The sequence below is a fragment of the Bombyx mori genome, chromosome 15 (genome assembly GCF_030269925.1).
Source record: "Bombyx mori chromosome 15, ASM3026992v2".
In the NCBI taxonomy this organism is placed as follows: Eukaryota; Metazoa; Arthropoda; class Insecta; order Lepidoptera; family Bombycidae; genus Bombyx; species Bombyx mori.
Genome location: NC_085121.1, coordinates 10,045,638 through 10,065,061, shown reverse-complemented (window position 1 = coordinate 10,065,061; position 19,424 = coordinate 10,045,638). Strand labels below are relative to the sequence as shown.

The following is a 19,424-nucleotide window of genomic DNA, read 5'->3' as shown; positions in this document are numbered from 1 at the left end:
GGTGGTGGTACTTACCCGTGTGGACTCACAAGAGGTCCTACCACCAGTAATTACGCAAATTATAATTTTGCGGGTTTCATTTTTATTACACGATGTTATTCCTTCACCGTGAAAGTCAATCGTGAACATTTGTTAAGAACGTATTTACAAATATACGCTAATTAATTTCCGAATACAGACATTCCGAACATTTAAAAATTTTCATGTTCCGTTATAATAATAATCGGCCATTTTATCCGTGCATATGATAATTATGTAACCCCGTAATGGTCGGGTGCATTTTGAAAGGTGTTTATATGTGCGCGCAAACATCTGCCCCGGATTGATAAATTGTATAAAATACTACATATAACTGATACAATAAAATCAGCTAGAGGCTGTGTGTGTGCGTGTGTATGTGTGTGTGACGTGAGGGGAAAATAGGGAGTAGTTTTTAAACTGTTTTGAAAAGTTGTCACCACTGTTTTTTAACTCAAGAACATTTTAGTGTTTTATTTCTATGGCTATGTTGACTTTGATAGCTTCGTAAACAAAATATACAAAGGATACGAAATCATTGAGTCTTCTCGTAGAGACGGCACTGATAATGATGACACTTCAGTTGATAAGTAAACACACTAATGGCCCACCTAGCGTTAAATGATTATTAGAGCCAATAGAAATAACAACGCGAATGCAACCTACATGATACCGAAGACTAAATTGTATTGTCGGACGATTTGAAAAACTTAAAGTCATAACGTAATAATTAATTTCGTACAAAAACAAACGATAATTTCATGGGCGGGGCGACACATCAGCAATCGGTAGCGTTATTCCAACCCCTCGCAACACAACACATAGACACTTCACCCGCACAGTCTCACCGAATCCTTATAAAAATGTACACAAAATCTTCGAATGAACACATTCCCCGTACATCGCTATTGTGTGTGTGTATCACTTGCTACCCCAACGAACGACATTTACATTGTCGCCGGTACAGACAATGAGGACGCTAAGCGCTTTACTTTTTTATCTTCTTTATGACGTCAGCCCCCATAGTTTTTCGAGGGTCTAGTGATGATTTGACACCCTACACAGATTTCATACAGGATAGTTCGAAAAATGCTTGTCTTTAACACAAATCATCGGATTTAACAAACAAAAAAAGGATTTTTTTATTGCCCTTGTAGACAGATGAGCATATGGCCCACCTGATGGTGAGTGGTTACCGTTGTCCATGGACTTCAGCAATGCCAGGGACAGAGCCAAGCCATTGTGATACGAATTTGATACTTCAGCATCTTCGTACTATCCCAATATTATGTGATAAAAAAGACATGTTTATTGGTCTACTTGCAATATTCCTGCCTTAAGCACTAGCAAGGGGTTGTCGTGAATCAATACAGTCTTTTTTCTTCGACTTCAAAAGATCAGAAGCTGAGCAAAACACTCCAATTCCAAATTCGTTATCCTAATATAAAATAAAGTTCTATGCGTTTCAGGCGAAGAAAGCGGCAGCAATTACGTTTTGATATCGAAACAAATCAATGGTAATACAATAACAATTTGTGTGACGAACAATTTATTTGCTCGTTTTATGATTATTTAATATCTATACTAGTATATTTTGAAAGCAATCAATCTCTATTTCATTTAGTACAGGGAATCCATAATTGGAGCTATAGTGTAATTTGTCTTTATCAATATACAATTATAAATAAATAGGAAATGTTTATATATTTGTCCCCTGTGCGTTTTTAAACAATTATGATGAAAATTTGTGTAGTTTTTAGCACTCTAAGGAAAGTTTGTGTTATAATACCATCAGCATCCTTGGTACGTACTTTGGTGCGTGAGTAAGTTCAAGAAATCGATGTTTATTTCAATTAACGACAGTTAGGGTGGAGCGTGACCTTGTTTCACTAATAAATAAAACCTTCAAAATATAAACATAATACCAATCCAAATGAACAATAAGTAAATTTAACGAAATAACCTTAATAAAAGAGTTGTTTGATGACGTGTATTAGACGTATCTGTGAAGTATCTTCCTCATTTCTGGCAAGTCTGAGCCAAAACTACTTTTACTGCTTAATCTCCCGTTTATTATTTTAATAGTGACCGTCGTCCATGATCAAGAAAACTGTCATTAGACATGTCCGAAATGATAAATTAAAATAAATAAACAGTTGAAAATCAGTTTTAAAAGATATAATATATCTGTAATCTATATATTAATACGTGAAGCAAAAACTTTGTATCCCTTTTTACGAAAATTGCGGGGACGGAGGAGTATAAAATTTTCCACACTTATAGAGAATATAGAGAAGTGCACAATGCTAATATTTTTTTTAAATAATGCATAAAAGATACATTAAATCAATAACGAAAACATTACACACACTACATACCATGTATTTGACGCAACATGCATGCATAGGTACTATTTATTGTCAAACTTTTGTTCTTGACGTCTGTTGTCAAATTGAGAATAGATTAAATATTGTTTGTCTTTGTTAATATTTTTTATAGTGTAGTCTTGGCAAAATTAGTGATTATAGAAGTATAAAATACAATCATAATAGTGTACAAACTTACAATTCCAATTAATTATAGTCGAATTTCGACTACTGCGGGACCTCTAGTGTTTTTTAATCTTCAAAATTCAATAGGTCGTCAATAGTGTTAAAAAACAATTGATTATGTTATTTATTTGCCGTACTCAATATTTTTGAAACGCTACAAAGAACTACATAAATGATTCTCGGTAGATTAGTAGATAAAGGGATCCACGAATTTAATCAAAAGCTGTTTTGTTCGGAAGATAAGTATCAGAAGCGAACATCAATCAAAAAGATCGAGTCGTCTCACCTGGTTTAGTTCAATCGACCGACAAATCGAGAACACAACCAAACGATTATCGATATCCGCCCGACACACCTACTCGACTTATTAAGTTCTTAAAGCAACAAACTGTTTTGATTCGGTACTTAAACATTCCGATATTCGATTCTATCCTTTTACTTTTTTTGTTTTATCGATTACTAATAAAATGGCTCACTCAACAATTAAATTTAATCAAGTGTTTGCCCAAAGATCGAAATTCGACTATAAACTATATATACACATATTTTCTGTTCTTTTTTAATTGACATTTTGATTCAACAAAAATATACTTACTATTTTTAAAACAATAATTATTGATTACATGTTATTAACTACTGAACAAAGAAAAATAACCTCTATTAAAATAAAGAGATAAGAAAATGGTAATTTGTCTGAACTTTGCCCATTTAGGTGAGCTCAAAGGGTGTTAAATGGCTAGCGAAGCCTACAGACATCATCACTACATCAGTCTCGATTGGATTTCATAACGACTGTTCACCCCTGAAATCGGAATATATGATTGCTTGGTGGCAAAAATGGCAGCAGGGCGTGGTACCTACTCGAGCCGGCTTAGAGTACGTCTTACTACGAATAAATAATAAGTCCAATAAATGCTGATTTGCGATCACAACGCTTATATTCTTGTATTTTTTGTTTTACCTGTGCTGATAGCCTTGAGAGGCTATTTCAGCTTCGCCCTAACGTTTGTAGGTACGACGAGGTGCCACCATTGTGGACACGACCTGGACACGGCGGAGCATACGCTCGCTGTCTGCCCCGCTTGGGAGGTGCAGCGCCGTGTCCTGGTCGCAAAGATAGGACCGGACTTGTCGCTGCCTGGCGTCGTGGCGTCGATGCTTGGCGGTGACGAGTCCTGGAAGGCTATGCTCGACTTCTGCGAGTGCACCATCTCGCAGAAGGAGGCGGCGGGGCGAGTGAGGCAAAGCTCTCCTCACTACGCAGAAACCCGCCGCCGCCGAGCAGGGGGTCGGGACCGGGGTCTCGTCCGTAACCCGGCCCCCTAAGAGCTTCGGGCTCCACCCGCTTTGTGCGGGGAGGAGCTTAGGCGTGGGGCGGCGTGGTAGGTCGCGTTCCCCCGACCGCTCCGGGGGAAGGTGTAGCGCGGCGCTATCAATCGGGCTCTTGGCCCGTCGACCGAGGGAACCGGCGGTCATGTTGCTGGCGGCCGCCGGTCCGGCGTCTGGGGGACGGCGGGATGGATGTAATGTGCTCTGCGTAAACCCTGTCCCGCCGTCTCAATAACTCCGACTGGGTTCCCACCCGGTCCGGGGTAGGGCGCCGGCTGTGAGCGGCAGGAGTTTTTAGTGAGGTTCGACTCCCACATACCCCACCTGCCGTGCGGGTGGGGATCCGGCGATTTTCTCCTGTGGAAAAAAAAAAAAAAAAAAAACGTTTGTAGGTGAGCTCGCGGGGCTCAAACCGGAGAGTTGCTAACACTGACCCTAGCAAGAGCAGTGCTTCGCAGAATCTACCACCGGATCGGAAACGCGACCCACTGAGAAGATCCGGCGAGAAACTCAGTGGGCAATTCTTGTAGAATACCTATTAAACAGTAATTTAGTATCCTTTTACGACATCCACAGGAAGAGATAGGGATATTTAAACTAACGCTGTTCTTACTGTTCGCAGTTTGGAAACGATTGCTTTTTTTTATTGCTTAAATGGGTGGACGAGCTCACAGCCCACCTGGTGTTAAGTGGTTACTGGAGCCCATGGACATCTACAACGTAAATGCGCCACCCACCTTGAGATATAAGTTCTAAGGTCTCAGTATAGTTACAACGGCTGCCCCACCCTTCAAACCGAAACGCATTACTGCTTCACGGCAGAAATAGGCGGGGTGGTGGTACCTACCCGCGCGGACTCACAAGAGGTCCTACCACCAGTATTTACGCAAATTATAATTTGCTCTGCGTTCAATCTCTCGTCTTCCCATATCTCTAGTTATTTTATAACCGTTAGTATTGTTGTAGTAAACATGTGCCGGTAAACATAAATTGCGCGCACAACGTTACAATAGTTCGGAGCTGCGGGACGCGGGTCATCCTACGCAGGACATTCCGACTTCCACGTCTTATTACAACCATACCATTCACAGTTTACTATCTACACTTAGTTAATAATCATCTACCTTCACTTAACATATCGACGATTGTGTACTGCAAAACGCAGGCATGCAATAAATCCGGAAAAAAAAACAACCAATCAAACTTCTATTTATTGAATATGATGTAGGTACGTATAAGGTAAATAATTTTGAATACTATGTTTAAAAACATACTTGCTAAAAAAAATCGAATGCTATTTTATTCTTCTCTAAGATATACTAACAAACGCCTCTTTTGAAATAAGTGGCTACTGCTGCCCATAGGCACTAGTAATGCCAGGATACTGATTAACGTAAAATATTTTTTTTAAAGCTCATTCGTAGAAGACATTAGTAGAGAAGAAAAACCAGGGCGGAGAGTTCATTTCGGACGTTAAGAACATGAAAAATATGCAAGTCGGTAGTAAGCAAGTCTTTATTTCTTCTTATCTTATACGGGTGATAATTTCGGTATATTTACAGCATTTTTATAAACATAAACTATGTGGCTCATTAAATTAAATGAGCTATCAGACGCTTTCAATGGCTTTAGAAAAAGTCACGCGCTTTGTTTGTCGCTGGGTGTGCAAAATACCGTGGTCTTGTAGGGCATCGGCGGAGGGTCTGCATCATTCATGTGTGTTTTTTTCACCGACACCTTGTTGCTATCAATATGTATGAATGTGTGTGATATCGCCGACACGACTCAAGCTTATCTTTAACATGCCCATTAGGCTACCTCCATAGGGGTGTGAATTTATTACACGATAATTCAAACTTATTATTACAAATTAAAAAACAGTAATGAATATATATATATATGAATACATGTTTGTCATTTATTCTCAATTCCCAATACGAATAAACAATTTGCGATTATAATCAACGTTCTATCTATACACACGCTTAAAATAGTAAGCTTCTATGTTAAGTAGACTTGCAATTAGATTAATCTTATATATAAAATCCTCGTGTCACAATGTTAGTTACCATACTCCTCTGAAACAGTTTGACCGATTTTTATGAAATTTTATATGCATTTGCGGTAGGTTTGAGAATCGGCTACTATCTATTTTTCATACCCCTAAGTGATAAAAGTTGTCCACCCCTAACATTTATTTTTTATTTTTTGGTAATTTTTTTTGTTGTAATGTGGCATTATGTGATTGAATAAGGTTTTGTTATTTTTATATTCCCTCATCGTTCACAGCGCTACATGCCTCTTTCACTCATTTACCACATCCTTACACACACAATAACTAACTGACTGTTTTTTTTCTACACTAGAAATTCCCTAGAAATCTTAAAGGTATATGGCAAAACAACGTTTGCCGGGTCAGCTAGTATTTACATAAAATTAACATTTTTAATAGTTTTCTGTTCCACACAATCCCGTTTGTTGACTGCTAGATTATATATGACTTGATTATCATGAATTAATCACAATGTCATTGTTAAACTGCTAAAGTGCAGACCTTGTAGGCAGCGGTTTGCATCCATCAGCGACGGTACCAATTAAGCATCAGATGGGCCGTATAGACGTCTCCTCCTTCCCCTTCAGTCGATCGCTCATTGCTGGGCATTGTTATGCGCCCGAATGTAACCTTTTTGCACGTCTACAAGGTCGACAAAAAAGTAAATCCTTAAATTTGATACGAAACAATTTTAACACTTCATGTTCTAACACTTTTTGACTTCACGATATTACAAAAAGTCGCCTGCGTCGTCGTCCAGAATAAAACATTAATTTCGTTGTTGTCCAAAGGAGAAACAAGGATTTCGCAAATTTTTTAACATCTCAAATATCTTGATGGCGACTTTAACAAAATCGGAGAACAATCGAAATGTCGTAACGGCAAGAACAACGAATCATTCGTGGCACCGTTTTTATAGGTCTACACTTGGTGGTCAGATTCGATAAAGATTCTCTGAATTCATTGTTGCTTTTTGAAGTGTTAGTTGAACGCCAAACACGAATCGCGACGCTTCGAAACTGCGTGAACCGATGAAGGCTTCATCCGAAAAGCGCCAGCCATCTGGGATGCTTAAAAACACTGATTTCAATACAATTTAATTTACATAAAAATCACAAATTATGATCTGGATGTAGACTAAGGAACTCGAAAAAATCGGTTGTCTGTAAAGTCGGTTCGGTTTACTGACGATAGTTGAACGTGACAACGTCTTAAGAAAATACTGATGGAATGGTTTCATTTTTCAATCATCGCAATTATCGTTGCCATAAGCAATTGACACCACATTCACTTTTCACTGAACTTCATACTTGACGATAACATGTACGCCTCAGAGCGAGGTAACGCCGCATGAGTCATGTTTTTTCGTGAGTGCAGCCGGCTCCATCGAATTATAAGACGTTGTCACGTCAAAAAACAGTCAAACAAGTGACACCAAAAAAATCCAAAACACCTCATCATCAAAGTCTTAATTCTTTAAAGAATTCACGATATCCGTAGAATGTGGGCGAGAATCGAAAGAAAAAAGAAAAACAATTCCACAAATAAAACAAAACAAGCTATTAATATTCGTTAGAAATATTGGTTTGTCCCAAAAATGCAGCCGGGGGCTGTAACTGGAGCCCGCGTGGGCGTGCAGTGGACACGGCCGTCGTGTCGTGAATACAGAAATTAAACGATTTATAACGCCATAAGTCAAACATAATATCGATCATTAAGACGTTCGTTGTAATTAAAAGGATTCTTCGCAACGTTTATTATGATCCTTAATTTGTTGTAAAAAGTTTTTAAGCACTAGTTTCGTATAGCAAAAACAAACAGTCGTTCGCACATCTATTAATACGTGAAGCAACACAGAGCACAGGTGTATGAAATTTCCCACACTTATAAAGAATATAGAGAAGGAGTATAGAATGCTATTTTTTTAAAATTATGTTTTAAAAATACAAAAATCAATAAAAGGAATGGAAAAGCTTAGAGAAGGCCTTTGCCGGCTGGCAAACAGATCTAGGAAAGATAACCAAGCAACAAATATTAGTTTAAATTTATTCATATCTATTAAGTTGCTATTCTTTTACATAAGTTTAAAAATTCATTGTACTAAGAGATCTGAATAAAAGGCTATATTATTATTATTAAATCAATAAAAAAAACATTATACACACTACCATGTGTTTGACACCACACATATAAATAGTCTTTGAATATTGTCAAACTTTTGTTATTGTTTAATGTCTGTGGTCAAATTGAGAATAGGTTAATGTTTTTTTATTTTTGATATTATTTGTCTATAGTGTAGTCTTGGCGAAATCTGTGATTGTAGAAGTATAATAGAACCATAATAATGTTACTACGGGACGACTAGTTTATGTTAATCAACTAACAACAATAAATATGCGACATTCAACGGCCACACTAGCATATTCCACTGGAAGCACAAACGAGATACAAGTTCACCGAGAGTTCACCAAACATATTTTTTTTTAGCTCATTGAGTTTCTCGCCGGTACTTCTCAGTGGGTCGCGTTTCCGATCCGGTGGTAGATTCTGCGAAGCACTGCTCTTGCTAGAGCCAGTGTTAGCAAATCCGCCGGTTTGAGCTCCGTGAGCTCACCTACTAGCTCGGTCAATATAGAATAAATAACCCCTCGAGGCTCTAGAATAGGCATAATTTTTTTTAATCGCAAATTTCGACAATTAAAAACCATGGCCACAATTTTTACAATTATTGCATAATTATTGGCAGTAAGGCTATGTATGGCTCGCACGGGTAGGTACATCCACACTTAGACTTCAACTTCCTATTGCTTAAATTGGTTGACGAGCTTACGGCCCACCTGATGTTAAGTGGTTACTGGAGCCCGTATCGACTTCGACCTCCTATTGCTTGAATTTGTGGACGAGCTCACGGCCCACCTGGCGTTAAGTGGTTACCGGAGCCCGTGTACATCTGCAACGTAAATGTTGTCACCCACCTCGAGACATCAATTCTAAAGTCGCAGTTTCTACAGTGCTGCGCCACGCTTCAAACCGAAACGCATTACTGCTTCACGGCAACTCCAGTAGCCTCTTAAAACCAGATCAGCCGAAGCCCGTTCACCTATATATGCAATTAAAACAGAATACTATAATGTATTCATAACTATTTTTCCGTTGATTAATGTAAGACAATCATTAACAGTCTTTTTCGTGTGAAATTGTTACTGCGTATAGATACGATCTTGAAGAGAAATTATAATTAATGACCAGAACACATATTCTCTCTCTAATCTCGTTAATTTTAACTGATATGTGGTCGTTTTCAACTACAACTTAAGCAATAATAGTAAGAGATATTTGTATTTTCTTTTAGCAAGTGCACAGAGGTAGTTGTGGCCAAACCGTTCGTCTTGCGCAGATCCCGCGGTGATAAGTTATCTGGAATCTTGAGACATATCGTGCACGGACCAAGAGTGCCATGTAAACTTTATATGTCGAACGCAGCAATTTATAGATCTGCTTTAGTATGTGTGATCTTAAGTTAGAACATAGGAAGCAGAATAAAAAACATGCTTACACGAGAAAATGCTCCTACAACTCAGAGTGGAATGGGCTTAGCGATAGGAATGGGAAATGCCAAATAGCATTCGGAAGTTTCCGCAATCCGGATTCGATACGCGTGTGTGAAGTTGAGATTTTGCGAAACAAAGTTTACGCTTCGTTGTCAGAAGGTTGGATTTATAGTTTAACTTAAAAAAGGAGGAGGTTCTTAATTCGAGTTTTTTTTTTGGCTTTTACTTTCGAACTTTTTTCTAGGTGAACCGATTGTGATGATCCTTTTTTTCATTTGAATCCTGGTGCGGCATGTGTGATTCCATTTAAATATTTTATAAAGATTTGACATACAATTAAAAAAAAACATTTTAAATAAGTTTTTTTATTCTCAATTCTTCATATTGAATATTTCATATTGTTATTAATTTTGATGTATGATATATGTCTGTGCGATCATTCTAAGGGCCCAATATTTAAAAGGAAAAAAATACACAACGATTAGGTATAGGGTTATTTTGTTATGTTGTTGTTGTTTTTCTGTTGCCTGTTTATCTGTCTGACACTTAAGACCATTTGTCTCATAAACAGCTAAAGAAATCAAATTAAAATAATACTCATATAAACTCATACAACCCCGGTACGCTACTTTCTATTGATCCAGAATCATGAAATTTGCCAAGAGATAAAATTACCGAAAGCAAAGGAAAAATAAATTAAAAAAAAAAACAGACATTTTCGTAATTCGCAAACTTACGTCGGCAGGTGAAACATCGATCGTTATGTAGACAATGTATGAGAGTAATTTTTTTTCAGTTTCTCTTTCTAACGTGCAAAAAGAGGATGCTCAAATCAGCGCAATGCAAATTTGTGACCGTGTACCTACAATAAATGAAAAGTAATAGTCTCGGTGAGTTGCGTAGGCTACGCAAAAGAGCCCCGAGTCTTGTAGACTGGACATTTAGATAGAGTACTAGATTAACACAAAACTGTGCGGATCTCTTTGATAGGCTTACATAGTTCATCAAACATTTGTAGTGTCGAGAAATAATGACAAAAAAAAACCACAAAAATACATGCGAATCCGTAGAAAAGTTATTAGCAAAATCGAGAAATAGTCAAACAAGATTGTCGTCCGTTATTAAGGCTGTAATTATGTAGATATTTATACACCGATATACAAAATACGATCTGCACGTTGATTCCCATAAAGGTTTTTTGATAAACAATATTGTACGAGACACCTGGGAATTGGAAATAATAAAAATAAAGCAAGCACCTTACCGTACCTGGCACGCTCGTCAATCCTTACGTCAAGCGTTTTGACAGACCTAACCGGCATCATCGCTCGGCTAACAAAAAACTACGTATCAGATGTAATTATGTACAGGATATCTTGGAAAACTTACTTACTATATCAAACCATGACGATAATTTGTTGGTAATTTTGAAAAATCCATTTTTCTTGTGAAGGAAGTATTACTGGTGGCTTGGAAGCCTTTTCCAGTTTCAGCAGGACTGGTGGGTTAGCATGGGCTCAGTGAGGAGGGATGGGATATGCTAACAGAAAAATCCATTTAAATATACATAGAATATACAACAGTAGGTACTGTAAGTGTACAAGTTCCGGGCTAGAAAGGTACGCTTGCGTGTTTATATTGCTCGTTACCAAGAGGAAATCAAATTGAGGTTATTAAAATACTACTTCATACGGATGATAGAGATCAGGAGTAGCAGCTAAAGAGGGCAGGTACGGCAAGCGCGAGTCTTCTGATTAATGACCAAACTATGTATTACCAGATCTCCTCGCCTTCTTTTGGTTAGTGTTAAAATGAGTTCAAAATTATCGATGCTGTAGGTTTTGGGTTATTTACACGTCATAGTAGTTTTTTTATTATATATTTTCACGTTGACAAGACTCGAATAACTCGAAGCTCCTCTCGATTATACATTTTCATTTTAATTTAAATTTATCAGAGATATATGACTGTGCAGTTTGTGGCCTCTGTTGTTGCTACATTTACTATTATATTTTTATTGGAACGCTTTTGTATGAGTTGGCAGATATTTATCGGGTATTGGAACATTATTCGGTCTGCTCATAATCGTCCGCATAAAGCACCTTGTCACACGGTCGTTGGGCGCCGAATGTGCTCGCCCGACCCTGAGTATTCTTTTTGTGCGTCCCGATCGAGGGCCCGTATTCTTCGACCTGTGAAAAAATGAAGATATTAATATATCTTTCTAATTCGAAATACGCTATGGATAAAAGGAAGATCATAAATCATTATGTATGATGTTGCACGAATCAGTTTTAAAGTGTGCGAGAGAAAATCGATTTTCGGGGAAGTGTCGCTCGCTCATTGTCGTCGATCAGGGCTATTGTTGTGATGTTTGTGACACTTCTAAAAACCAAGTTTGAATAAGAAACTTTCGAATGGTTAGTTCATTAGTGGACAAAGGCGAAGAGCCCTGCCGTTAAAATAGATAGTCGTTTGATATGAAATGTAGCGATTAGTATACTGGGTCAAACAAAACATGGCGCTTGTTCATGTCCCGACGAACGGGCCTGTTGTAATCGAATGACCAGTCATCGGCCGCCCATTAGCCGAGACCTCTATCGACGATAAAATTATCTTTGATATGCACTATTTAATAAACAATAAAAATATACAAACACCAGAACTCAAACGTATCCTATCCTGACTTAAGTAAAGACTGTTTAAAAAATAAAAACAACATTCTACTTGTTTTAAATCAGTATCAACCCAAAGTGTGAGAACAATTTATAAAGTCACATATCGCAAAATAAGATCTGAACTAAGATACATCATAACAAGTATGCGATGGCAAAAAAAAAAATAGTGCTCATTTTCAATTAATTTCTAATGAAAACGTTTCAAAACAGGTGGACGTGTATCAGGTGACACCCAATTATAATTCAAGGTGATGACAAGCTTGCGGATAGTCTGTCGACATTGAAAATTTTCACTTAGTTCCAAAACATTTTGAAAAATTCTACAAACTACATTTACTGCTGGCTATTGAGTAACTTGATATTATGAGATGTTAGTCATTCCTCGTATGGACAATAAATTATATAATAAAAAACGAATGACATTATTTATTTATTATTTATTCACATCATAGAGAAATGATTCCATTTTCAAGAAGTATATAAAATTTTTTATCATGATGCATAAAAACTATTGGCCTTTTGGCCATTTCTAACTGAAAAGCTTTCTGATAAGCGAAATCTAAACTTTTTTTTTTGCGTTTAGATCAAGCAACTTGATATAAAATAAACTAGGTTTGTTTTTTCTAAAAACTCACCTAAAGCCATTTACAACAGTCCGGGTGCAAAGGCTGAAGGTGTTCGATTACACATCGGTTGTGCTATTTCTAAAAAGCTTGTTTTCACAGCGGAGCGCTCTTAAGTAGCGATTCGTAACTTAACACCGCGACATTCGGTTCAGGCAACGTGCCAAATGTATTCATTTAGGTACTAATGCGATTTAATTGTGAATCGTTGGCATTCATTGACATAGCTGGTGGTATTACTGGTGGTAGGAGACCTCTTGTGAGGCCGCGCGGGTAAGTACCACCGCCCTTCCTATTTCTGCCGTGAAGCAGTAATGCGTTTCGATTTGAAGGGTGGAGCAGCCGTTGTAACTATACTTGAGATCTTAGAGCTTATATCTCAAGGTGGGTGGCGCATTTACGTTGTAGATGTCTATGGGCTTCAGTAACCAGTTAACACCAGGTGGGCTGTGAGCTCGTCAACCCATCTAAACAATAAAAAATAGCTATGTGCATATTTAATGATCACAGATTCGGTCTGTTGACTATTATCTACTAAATAAATCAGCACTAATTTTGGAATAAAATCGGACTCATAAAATACCAGAGTATTTCGCAAATTATTTTAACTATCGATTTTCTTATAGACTTACGATTAAGTTATAATTATGTAATGTCTTTGTAGCGATATCGGTTTGAGTGTTTCTGCGACTAAATAATTTGATCTGTGCTTTCCTTTGGGAATACAAGCCGGAGATAAAATTTCACATCGATAATAAACGCCACAAAAAAGTGTCTCCCGTGGGTGATACAGCCGTTTAAGATAAGTATCTGACCCTAGCCCGTGTCCCGGCGTGGCATGCAACGAATTCACGATGTGCATTCCAAACTCGTGTTTTTATTTCCATACTCGAGACTTGACATAGCCAGTACCACAAAAGATTCGGTGGTTTTTTAGCTTTTGTCCATACAAATAATTACGAAAGGATGCATTAATCTGAAACACTTATATAATCAAGACTCGTTCATAGTGCCGATAAGATAAATTAAACAGTTTTATTTTTGTTTCTTTATTATCTATCTTATGTCTATCTAAATAAATAAAAATGAATTGGTGTTCGTTAGTCTCGCTAAAACTCTAGAACGGCTGGACCGATTTGGCTAATTTTGGTCTTGAATTATTTGTGGAAGTCCAGAGAAGGTTTAAAAAGTAGATAAATATGAAAATTCTCGGAATTAAATAAAAATAACAATTTTATTTTTCCTTTGATGTCCTCCCCCTCCCCCCCCGTCAGACGGATTCCTTTTGTTTGTTTTAAATTTATTTTATACAAAAGTTTAGGTCTTTTATTTATCGATTGAGGCACTACGCAGTCTGCCAGATCAGCTAGTTTTTAGGATAACAATTTAATGTCACATGTTTTTTTTTAGTGTTACAAAACTGCGTTTGAGCTTGTTGATATGTCAAAATTTAAAAAGCGTGGGCACGTGCGAAGACAACACGCTGCCTCTTAATAGAATTTGTCGCTGGCCCTTTTTTGTGTTGAAGATGAGAACGCCCGATTAGTAATTAGACGGACGACACATGTTTATAAATCTTTTATCTCGTATTAAACTCATTAATGTTTCGGTATTGAGATCTTTTTATTTTAACGAGAAACAAAATGACATCACGAATCGTTTTTATAACTTTTAAAAGACTTTGAAGATTCACGGATCGCGGTACTTCTCCGAATAAGAATGATACTCAAATATTTATTTGCTTTATTTGTAACGAAGTATCAATTTTGGAGTTCACAAAAAATTGTAAGGGTGTATTAGCTTATCGAAGGCGAGCTGCCGAACGTATGATACATTCATTGAGTAGTTTGGTAACAGTAAGGGAACGCCTAAAAGCTGTATTATTGGAGCGTTAACAGACACTTGAGATTAGCATCTGTGCATTCTCGAGGATATTCAAGTTTCGAACACAATACGTGAGATTATAAGCACCGAGGTTTATTTGTAAACACCACAATACATTGTTGTGCGGTCACATCGAACGCATCACCCACTTGTGACGTATTTTATTGAATGGTATCGAACACTCATTTCACATGTTTCGGTGAACACGTGAAGATTTTGTAAATATACAAACGGGCGCGAGAAACTAGAACATTAGAAAAAAATGTTTTGTCAAATATTTTCTGTGATGGATTGTCGGTTTTTTTTTAATATCAGCATGTTAAGCACGGTTCGCACAATTCGAAAAGGAATGCTTTGTCAATTTTTATTCTGTTTTAATTTTAAAATTTACTAGAGATATTTTCTGCTCATAGAATCGCCGAAGACAACATCTATTTTAAATTATATGTTCGATAATATATTGTACATCTGAATAATTTTTTCAATCACAAACTTATCTAAATCGAAGAGAACGCGTAGCCTGAATGGCATTATCTGAAATATAAAATTTGTTAGATCGAATGTGAACTCTCAAAATTTCCATTTAAAGTTCAAAATCCTTTATTTACGACCATATCAGGTTAAGTTACGACAATGTGACAAAGTCTTCTTATAAATATGATTTATTGTCGTGTTAAGTATCCCGTGCAATTGTTGTGAATATTTATTTACGCTCGTAAACTATAAACAACGAGCAAATCTGGTTATTTATGGCGTGATTGGACATTCGCGCACTGAATTCACTCTCTTTATTCTTTGATCGAGAATAATGTGGTTTACGGCTACCGGTTTCTGATCTATTGCGGTCTTGTTCAACGTATCCTATATTAAGGCACAAAGCGCTGAGGTGGTAGTCGGCACTCCCTTAATCTTCAACGAAATGATATTGTGTAATTTGAAATCTTTCTTTTCTTTTCAGGCGAAAAACCGTTCAAATGCGAATACGCCGGGTGTGATCGAAGATTTGCAAATTCATCGGATCGAAAGAAGCATTCGCACGTGCACACGTCGGATAAACCTTACAACTGTCGGATCCACGGCTGTGACAAGTCATACACGCACCCGTCATCGTTAAGGAAACACATGAAGGTGCACGGAGCTGCCGGAGACGCTTCCCCTAGGTACGACAGCGACGGTGATGACTCATCCTCAGCCGGCAGCGTCAGCGTAACAGCCGGCGCCGCCAGTCCCACTGTACCACTTCCTCCTGCCGCCCAACCAGCGCACCCGCCATCCGGTCACCACCCCCATCACCAACCAACCATAACGGATAAATTAGAAAGCCTCAACGAAAAATACCTCAATCCCCACGATCAGAAACCTTACGAGCGACCGCCAGCGCCCCCACATCACAACCAAGGCCCGCACTTAACGAACATAGGCGGTAACGGGGTCATGGATAATAAAATAGGGTTCGGCGGTCATTGGAGTCAGTTTCAGCAACCGGCGCCGGCGATGCCTCACGGGGTACCAGAGTGGTGGTGTCCCACGCAGGAATCGTACCACCATCACCATCTCATGCATCACTCGGGCGCCGCGGCCGCATACTGACCTCATCGCGCTTAGGAAACTCTTCATTCGACGTTATGTTAAATTTCCATGTCATATTTTCATATTTCACAAATTATCCCCATTTAAAGCAACCCCTGACGTGGAATGAAAAGTTTACTAAAGCGCTGTGTGGTTTTTTTTATTTTAATAGGGAGTGTTACGCTTATTACTAAATAACGAATAGTCCAAGTTAATTCCGACCATTTCTACAAAATAGAAACCAAAACGTCAGCCGTCCCAATGTGTTAAGAATCCTCATTTAAAAAAAAAAAGAGTTATCTATGTATTTCGAGAAATAAGACAAAGAGGTCGCTTACTATCAACAATAGAACTTCGTGACAAATCTAAGGTTCGTTTGTGATAATGATTTAAAGCGTGAGCTAAACAATCGCCTTGTTTTACATTTGCAATAAATTTTCCGTAAACGTTCACGTAAGAATGGCAATGCTTGATTTTGTTTTTGTGGAAAATTATTCATTGTTATTCTAAGTATTGTCCGTTAGATCTATTTGTGATGTAAGGGACTCGGTTACACAGCGTAAATTGTCAACTTCTTTGCTGACAATGATTTATTGCAAGTTTTTGTGGAGGAGACAACGAATACGCGGACAAACGGTATTGTTCGAATTTTTCAAACTTCTCAGTATCGTTTGGTGATGGTTTTTTTTTTTAAATGAATTCATTACGCTGTCTAAAAAGATACTCTGTGCTGTTTTAATAAAACCTTTTTTTTATTCCTATCGCACTGGCCAAAGCACAGATAACTAATGAAACTACGATTTATGGGTTGTAAAGAATAGTACATGTAAATTTTTTAGTTACGATTACTTATAATATAAAATGTTACTGTTAAGAGAAAATATCCAGTGATAGTAGAAATAAGGGTTTGTAAGTAATTTTATTGTAATTAAATACACTCGTGAAATGTGGTTGCTATTTAACTGTGCTATTCATTACTGTAATTACGTGAGCTCGTGTATAATATTTATAATAAAAAAGTAATGCTATTTTTTCACACAACGAACGAAGTTTATACTAAACTCGTACCTCTGCGTACTTACTGACTGAAGAAAAGTGTACGAAGTCTGTTATTATTAAGAAAACGAATGTTGCCTTTACTATGGCCCTGTAAATAGCGAGAAATAAATATAAAGAAATTTGAATGAATACTTTTTTTGTATTTACATCTATGTGCCATTGTTTTATTCACCCGTTAAAACTCACCGGTCACCTTGTGTAAAACGTTCATCGCTGTCCAAAGAACCACAACGTGCGACCACCCATTTTGAGACAAGAAGTCGAAATCTCAGCTGTATTAAACTGCCTATCGTGCTCTTTAATCAGTGGGTTGACCTGTGTGGCTCGCACTCATACAACCAAGTCCCATAGACACAGCCCACTAAGTTTCTCTACGGATCTTCTTAGTGGGTCGCGATTCTGATCCGGTGGTAGATTCTGCGAAGCACTGCTCTTGCTAGGGCTAGTATATTAGCAAGTCTTCTGAGATGCAAGATGTTGAGGTCCGCGAGCTCAAATACTAAGCCCTGCTGGAATAGCCCCTCAGGCTACCAGCGAATAGGTGGAGAAAAAAAACAGGAAAACTACAAAACAGTAGAGAGCAGTTCAGCTATGCCTCTGAGTCTGCGAAGGGACTTCGGTTCCCTCTGTATTTTTTTACCGTATGTTCCATGGGGAGTGCTCTGAGGAATTGTTCGAGATGATACCGGCATCTCGATTTTACCATCGCACCGCCCGCCACCGGAGTAGAGTTCATCCATCCTACCTGGAGCCACTGCGTTCATTCATAGTGCGTTTCCAAAGATCTTTTTTGCCACGCACCATCCGGCTTTGGAATGAGCTCTCCCTTCCATGGTGTTTCCCGAGCGCTATGACATATCCTACTACTTACTTAACGGTAGGCAGCAGGTTGGCTCTGCCCCCGGCATTGCTGAAGTCCATGGGCGACGGTAACCACTCACCATCAGGTAGGCCGTATGCTCGTCTGCCTACAAGGGCAATAAAAAAACCCTCTAAATTAGTGAGGTCCATGGACATCGATAACCACTCAGCATCAGGGTATGCGTCTGCTGCGCATACTAATAAAAACACACAGAGTACAACGTCTAAACTGATAATGGAATACTGCATTTTCTGTACCGACGATAACGCATACTGCGAACCCAGAAGGGTCGATTCGAAAACCCTGCCTATTTTGGCCCCGGAGGTTGAGTTATTTTTACGGAATACTGACGATTAAAGGTAATTACGTTCATGTTTATATGTCTATGGGCTATAGTAACCATTTAATACGAATCGGGCCTTCTAATGTAAAAAAGCTTACAGAGCAAAAGCCCGTTAATAGTCTCTCAAACTTACAATTCCATGTTGTTTTACTTCTAAAAGACATTATAATCTGACATGCAAAAAGTCTTCGAAATTAGCTTATTGAACGAATAAACCTTTCCCTGAATCCGATTCAAATAAATGTGCCTAAATAAATACGTAAAACATGAATCCGCATTCAAAATAAGAATGCAAAAGAATGATTACCGTGGACAACGAAATCTAAAATGGAAATCCAATTCTCGCGATCATTCCAATCGAGTTCCGATCAAAAACCTAAGTCCGTGACGGTACCCACTATAAAACACCAAAACAAAACGAAGAACAATCATATTCAAAAACAGAATTGAATTTATTATCGGGAACGAACGAGACAGCGTAATGATAAATGATCTAATAGTCATAAGACACTGTGAGTTCGAGAGGGACAGCGTATTTACGAATCGACGATACCGTCCGAAGGGATGATTTATCGTTTCTCAACAGGGATTGGCCGGGCAAGTACTTAAAAGATTTATAGATCCTTACGGAGCATGCGCGGTAGGAGCGTTTTCTTATTATAAATCTCACTCCTGCGTATGCACTCGCGATTGCCTTTCTTGGCTGTCTTGTGTAAAAATTAAAAAACATGTTAACATATTGCGCCGATGGAAGAATGAGCCGGACTCGGTTCTTGTTGGAGTGCATTCGAAATAATTGGCCGGCCGGTACTCGCTAACTTAATGTGTCCGAGCACGAACCAGTACGAATTATGATTGTTGTAACAAATTTTTAGTAACTGACTTTAGTACGGAGATGTGATT

At 38.1% G+C, this 19,424-nt stretch overlaps 1 protein-coding gene across 1 annotated transcript in view; it reads left to right on the top strand.

Moving 5' to 3' along the window:
• Positions 1-17,445, top strand: part of LOC101739583 (zinc finger protein ZIC 4) — a 30,226-nt gene extending 12,781 nt beyond the window's left edge. The window contains exon 3 of the mRNA XM_038015887.2: positions 15,647-17,445. Within this exon, the coding sequence (XP_037871815.1) occupies positions 15,647-16,278 (632 nt within the window). The 3' untranslated portion in view covers positions 16,279-17,445. The remainder of the gene's footprint in view (positions 1-15,646) is intronic.
• Positions 17,446-19,424: the final 1,979 nt, after the last annotated feature.